The 7652-nt window shown below is 35.6% G+C and overlaps 1 protein-coding gene across 1 annotated transcript in view; it reads right to left on the reverse strand.

The window, feature by feature from the left end:
• LOC136839838 (acrosin-like) overlaps nt 1-7385 on the reverse strand; it is a 17888-nt gene extending 10503 nt beyond the window's left edge. Inside the window, exon 1 of the mRNA XM_067106168.1 lies at nt 7203-7385. Coding sequence (XP_066962269.1) covers nt 7203-7385 — 183 coding nt within the window. The remainder of the gene's footprint in view (nt 1-7202) is intronic.
• Between the last annotated feature and the right edge of the window lie 267 nt (nt 7386-7652).

Here is a 7652-nt window from a genome sequence, read left to right on the forward strand (position 1 = left end):
GTAGTTACAAGCATATCCAAAAAGCACGAGGAATTAGCGAAGTTAAGAGGGCATTGTGGCTATTAGAATTACATATATATATATATATATATATATATATATATATATATATATATATATATATATATTACATATAATGTGTCTGCAGTATGTATATACATATGTGTGCGCGTATGTATGGGCGAGAACTGTATGGAAAGAGAGAATGACGTTTAATATTCCTGACCAGACCATCGCAAAGTACCAAAAATCCTTATGCACAATATAAGGCTAACCCCTCACCCCAAAACCCCCAGCCCGCCCCTTTTTCTTCAACCCTCCAGTAAAGCCTTTGATTATGAGGCCTAACTCACTCAATATTTTCCTCTCTCTCTTCTTCTTCTTCTTCTTCTTCTTCTTCTTCTTCTTCAGAAACTACAGTTCCTTTGATGTCCGGAGATCTTTTTTTCCCATATCCTAGATGAGCACGGATCCTACTTGCCTCTGGCAATGGGGACTTGGGAGATCTCAAAGGTTTTTTATTTCTTTATTTTTGTTCCTTCAACCATATTCCCCTCGCCTTTATTTATAAATAAAGAAGGCAAAAAAAATAAGCTTATAAATTACACTTAGCCTTATAAACAAAATGGAAAAGCCAGTGTCTTCCTTTTGCGACAGATATATAAAATTCGTGTTTATCAAATTCTTGGTAAATTCTTAACAAAAGTACGAATAAAAACTCAAATTCGTAAATACCAAATTTAAACGGCACTGAATTTTAACAAACTCAAAATGATGACAATTTATAAAGCACATTAGCAGCCCTACAGAAACCAAGCTCCCAACTCCAAGCATTAAAATAAGCAGGATAATGACGTGATCAGTAGCAGTTAATCCAACAATAGCACTGACTAAAACACTATCCGCAAAATATTCGCAGGACGAAAATCTCCGCCAAGGCTCGGCATCAATGCTCGCTAAACGTGTCCCTTATTCAGAACAGGGTTTCAATTAAAACCATATCATTTACTGCCGCTCACGTGGGACATTCACGGTGGAGTTTTTGTCAAAGTCCGCGCATACTTTCTTTCTTTTTTACTTAATCCTGCTAATAGACAGGCAAAGGAATCGACACAAAAAAAGAGGTACATAAATGACAAAACAGAAGCAAAATATACCGTCATTTTGTTGGTGCAGGTAATCAGCACAAAAACAGCAATAATAATCTTAATATTAAAAATAATAATCACAAATTTATCCCCCTTTATAAAAACATGCACTGTTACACATGAGTAGAGGCAAGGTGTAAATAAGGGTATTAGGATTTTTAATCAATTAACTTGAAATTCATTTAGAAAAGCAGAGGCATAACTGTCGGAAATATTCTAAAAATAAAAAAAAATATCCCAACATTTTTTTTTTTTTTCAAAATAACATCAACAAATCTTTCATAAGCAAAGGAGCACGGAGCAAAAGTGAACAAGACTCCCCAAACTTGAGCTGAATTATACACAAACACCTGTTTCGATCACGTAATCATCTACAGGTGAGGTCAGGTGTGCCCTGCCTTGCGTTCTATCTACTGCTCAGCCACATATGCAGTGATGTAATCTATGAAGGAAAAAACTGCGCTAAGGCAGTTGTATTTTGGATCTGAGAAACATGACCCAATTTCGTCTAAACAACCTTTTGCCTGGATTCCTTGCTGAAAACACAGATTTATCATTTAACCTCATAACAAGAAGGTACAGTCATCTTGTTATATATATATATATATATATATATATATATATATATATATATATATATATATATATATATATATATATATAAGTATATAAGTAAATATCTACATATATATACATATATACAAATATACATATATGTGTATATATAAATGTATGTAATATATATATATATATATATATATATATATATATATATATATATATATATATATATATAATACTCGTATATATGATTTTTATCACATCACCGTGATTAATATACAAGTATTAAGCTACAAACGTCCTTTAATATCCAATTCGCTCTACCTCGGAAATAATATATTTTCATATATGTTACTAAAAAGTTCGAGCCCACGGGACGACGAACTTATTATCAACTAAAAAATTCCCCTTCGGTAACATATATGAAGATATATTATTTCCGAGGTAGAGCGAATTGATATCAAAGGACGTTTGTATATATATATATATATATATATATATATATATATATATATATATATATATATATATATATATATATATATATATATTCTTTATTCAATGTGAATAAAGAAATATATGTTATGCTTAAGTATCACGTAACACCTTATATTAATCCTGTAAACGAATAAGTGTATACTAATCCTGGGTGACCTCATATTTGGTAAATAAGATAAACAGAAATTACAAATCATTACCACTAAAATATGAATGAATACAAGCATGTTTGGTCAATTAGGTAAAATTTAGCCTAACCCAACCTAGGCAACTAAGTAAAATTTCCTGTAAACTTGAATAATACGATAAAAGTGTTCCCGCACATCAAACCTGACGTTATTTATAAAAAATTACCATACGTCCAATGCCTCCTTGTATATTTACAGCAGTCGAGGGCACTCGTTAAAAAACAGATAAAAATGAAACAGAGTAACTCACTGATGTGATTTACAGTATATACTTACAGCAATCGACATCTACAGCAACGCGGACATGACAACAAGATAGGAGAAGGATGAATGCTCTTACGTGCGTACCTGGAAAGGAAGAAATAAGGATTAGACAATATTTTTATATTTGCTACTTCCAGCCAAATCATACCTGGACCGGAAAACTAGCTGCCAAATGTACGGAGACTTCTTGAAATTTTAATACTTCATAGCAGTCAAATTTTATCGAATTCTCTCTTAAAAAATTATAAACACAATCATATCTATAAATCTACCAAAAAGGAGAATGCTGGGTAGAATTTAATCTGTACGCCATAGGCTACCTAAGAGAAAAATGACTGAAGTGCTACAATCGATTTATTATAATTTTCATATTTATTTTTCAATGGAAGAAACTGGATTGTGGGTGGTACATGTATTCGTCATTTTGATGGTGTTCATCAATATCGAGAAATTACGTGTGTATGGTTTCAAACAGTTACACAAGTAGAAAGAAACTAAGACATAATAACAAATGTTTTATAAACGTACACACACACACACACACACACACATACACATATATATATATATATATATATATATATATATATATATATATATATATATATATATATATATATATATATAACATTTATACACACACACACGCATATATAGTGTATATGTATATATATGGATGTGTGTGTATCAATGTTATATATGGTTATATATATATATATATATATATATATATATATATATATATATATATATATATACATATATATATATATATATATATATATATATATATACATATATATATGTTATGCATATATATATATATATGAATGATGTTTATATTTATGTATGTATGTATTATGTATGTACATATACAGTTCCCGCCCATGAAAAAGAAAGGGGCCATTTCCAAAAAAAATACACAACCGTATTCTTTTTACAAATATAAAACTAAACCGCAGAATTCTCTATGGAGAAAAAATGTGTCAAAATAGACAAGAAATAATAAATAATAATAGACGAATAATCAATAAATGAAGGAACAGGCAAAATTTTATTTCTTGCACTGAAGAAAATGACGAATGTGAGAAGCGTAATGGAAGGCTCAAGGTCGCTGGTGGAATACTTATGGCAGTGTGTGTGTGTGTGTGTGTATAGGGAGGGGCGAGGGGAGGGGAGAGGGAGGGGGGAGGAGGAAGAGAAGGGGGAGGGGGTAGGGGGAGGTGTTAGAGGTGAGAGGTGAAGGGGGTGTAAGGAAGTAATTTCAGCTCCCACAGATCGATGATTCGGGAATGGCCCCCGCCTTCCCCCCTCCCGTGGGACTGCTCCCTCCTCCAAACACCACCTCTCCTCCCACACCACCTCCCAATAACACACCCTCGGCCCACCCCAGCGACTTCAACTTACCAACACGGGGTTGACCTATGCAACTTATTTATATAAAAAATTTCTTGCATCTTTACTCGGTAATTATGAATTTCGACTGACAGTATATAGCAATGAGAGAGAGAGAGAGAGAGAGAGAGAGAGAGAGAGAGAGAGAGAGAGAGAGAGAGATAAATATATACATGCATACACAGATTTATGCCTATAACAATTAGAGAGAGAGAGAGATTTATGATTTTATGAAATTTGGTCTTCCAAACCAAGCTTAAAACCACTTTCGGCCATTCGGCGTTTAAGACAGGTTGGGCAGCAAGTCTGAAGAAAGGAAGCGATAATTAAAGTAAAGTAAAGGATAAAACGTAGGTGCATAGGGCAAGAAGGGACGCTAGAAACATCCTTGAGTAATCCTACGCACGCGCGCGCGCGCACACACACAAACACATCCACACACTCAAAAAGAAAGATCAGTGGATTAAGAATAACAGTTGGGGAGTTTTCTAAAGATGGCTAAGTCTTTCCACTAGTTCCTTCTAGATAGGAGAAGTCGATTAAGTCCTATGATTAGAGAATCCTGTCTGGCAAAACTACCTAGGATACTTCCGAACTAATTAAATGGAAGAGGATTCCTTAATTAAGTAGCTCTGAGTGTTTGGACAAGAGAGAAATGAGACCTTTCATTTTGTTGAGCCCTCAGTTAACTGAGAGAGAGAGAGAGAGAGAGAGAGAGAGAGAGAGAGAGAGGCCACAAGGTTGAGAGAGAAATGAGACCTTTCATTTTGTTGAGCCCTCAGCTAAGAGAGAGAGAGAGAGAGAGAGAGAGAGAGAGAGAGAGAGAGAGAGAGAGAGGCCACAAGGTTAAGAGAGAAATGAGACCTTTCATTTTGTTGAGACCTATACTGTGTGTGTGTGTGTGTGTGTGTGTGAGAGAGAGAGAGAGAGAGAGAGAGAGAGAGAGACCACAAGGTTAAGAGAGAAATTAGAAATTTCATTTTGTTGAGCCCTCAGCTAACTGTGTGTGTGTGTGTGTGTGTGTGTGTGTGTGTGTGTGTGTGTGTGTGTGTGTGTGTGTGTGAGAGAGAGAGAGAGAGAGAGAGAGAGAGAGAGAGAGAGAGGCCGCTAAGCTACTAGGCCAATGGTCCTAGTAAACTTAAATACAAATATAAGAATGACTTACTGTGACATGGAACAGCTTACAAACTATCCCTATCTTAATATATTAATTAAATTTATACACGCTGCCGAATACGTAAATAAGTCTACTTGGATTACCAAACGCTAGTCACTGCGAGATAGAAGCAATGCAACAAATACATTACCAAAATACGTGAGCAAAATACAACTGGAATGCAGAAAAATACATTAGCAATGCAGCAAAATACATCAGCAGAATACATTAGGAATGCAACAAAATACATTAGCAAAATACAACAGGAATGCAACAAAATACATTAACAAAATACGTTAGGAATGCAGCAAAATACATTAGCAATACAGCAAAATACATTATGAACATCAAATCATACGATAGGAGAAGCAATTCAACTGATTCGGTCTACGAACGGTAATGCTTAGGGGCATAGGTAGTTGTATAAAAATACCAAGATTAAAAACTCTCTTAAAACTCTTCACCAGCTTCGTGTTTACCGAAGAGGCGTACAAATACACACAAAAACCAGACACAAACCAAAACAAGCAACTGATACCGCAGAAGCTAGATGATGGCTATAAAGAAAAAAGGGAATAAAGACAATGTTTACTCTCGGTATACAATTAGGAACCTAGGATTTTCGACCTTACTGAAACAGGACAAGCCGAGTGGCTAAGTAACGCAAACAAATACAGTTTCTAGGTTTTTCATAATTTTTTTTATAAGCTATTTCTTTTTTTCGCTCAACAAGCCTCCCGCTCTCTCTCTCTCTCTCTCTCTCTCTCTCTCTCTCTCTCTCTCTCTCTCTCTCTCTCTCTCTCTCTCAGAGCAGTGTAAAAGCACAAGATTTACTTCCCGAATTTCCAACTAATGCATCTTAATTTTTCTTCTCTCAGCCTCGCCCTGCATTACGCCTCTCTCTCTCTCTCTCTCTCTCTCTCTCTCTCTCCTGAATTTCCTCTTTCCCGCCCGCTTTGGAACAAACTGCTACTACCGCTGCTTCTCTCTCTCTCCCTCCTGAATTTCCTCTTCCCCACTCGCTTTGCAACAAGCTGCTACTACGGCTGCTTCTCTCACTGCTCTCTCTCTCTCTCTCTCTCTCTCTCTCTCTCTTGACCTACCCAAACTTCGACCAGCCTGAGCTTGCGGAAGGACGTTTTGAAAAGCGGTCGAGGATTTTCGTGTTCACAATAAAGACAAATTTTAATGCGGATGGCTATGACGACGGTATCTAACAATTTGAAGTGTACGTGAATATTTCAGTAAAATTTCCTACATCTATGCACATGCAAACTTTTAGATATAATTTGCAAATACACACACATCATTATGTATATATATATATATATATATATATATATATATATATATATATATATATATATATATATATATATATATATATATAGAAAGTGTGTTTGTGTTAGCTTTATTCGCATATGGAAATTGCCATAAATTCATGCGTCTATATATAGCAAGAACGCGCACACAGACACACACGCACACACACATACAAAAAGACAAAGTCCAAATTCTGTCGCAGCAAATGAAATATGGATATTGCCTCAGCCGAATGCAATTCAACCAACGGTTTGCTAAACCAATAGTTATTAAACTAACTACTTTCTGTGGAAGGGTTAATCTGAATTTCATGACTCATATGTGCCAAAGCTGTTACTTCCATATAACTCAAATTAATGTAGAATGACGAATTCCTCACCTTTATTCATCAGTTTTGCTCAATTGGCATATATCATAAGTAACGAAAGATTAATAAACAGATTTTAATTTCACTAGACACTTGCATAGATTTAGGAACAGCAACAATTAAGAAAAACAAAACGTTAGTATAACATAAATATCTTATAGATGAACATTAAATGCATTTGTGATATACGCAAAACAAAGACACTGAATATAAAAATAAATAACACAGATATACAAGGAAAATCAAAACACTACTACAGCACAGTACAACAATTTATATAAAACTAGGCCATCATGACAAACTGTATCACTGTCCCAAGGCCCCATCTTCATATGAACCATCCACTGTGCATAGTCCCTCTCCCATACAGCCTTGTGATTGGGGGTGAAGGAGAAAGGGAGAGGGGGAGGAAGGGAGATGGGGAGAAAGGGAGACAAGGGAGGGAGAGGGAGGGGCAGATTGTGCTGTTCCAGAGCAATTTCCATTCGGCAACCCCCGTGGGAAAATTCATGACTAACACAACTGGCCGATTCGTAGTGCCGTTAGCCCAAGGATTAAAGACACAGTGAGCAAGCAGACTGCAGCGCAGTTACGAAAGCAAACGATCTCTCTGGTGCAATTGCTATTTGCCCTCGAATATCCGACGTTAATCAGTGTTTAAAAGCATACGCGAACGCTATATTTTCGGATAAAAATGACACGAAGCCATAAAATTCATTACCGACAACTCTTGGGCTTTCTGACCCATTTTC

The sequence above is a fragment of the Macrobrachium rosenbergii genome, chromosome 6, assembly GCF_040412425.1.
Source record: "Macrobrachium rosenbergii isolate ZJJX-2024 chromosome 6, ASM4041242v1, whole genome shotgun sequence".
Lineage (NCBI taxonomy): Eukaryota > Metazoa > Arthropoda > Malacostraca > Decapoda > Palaemonidae > Macrobrachium > Macrobrachium rosenbergii.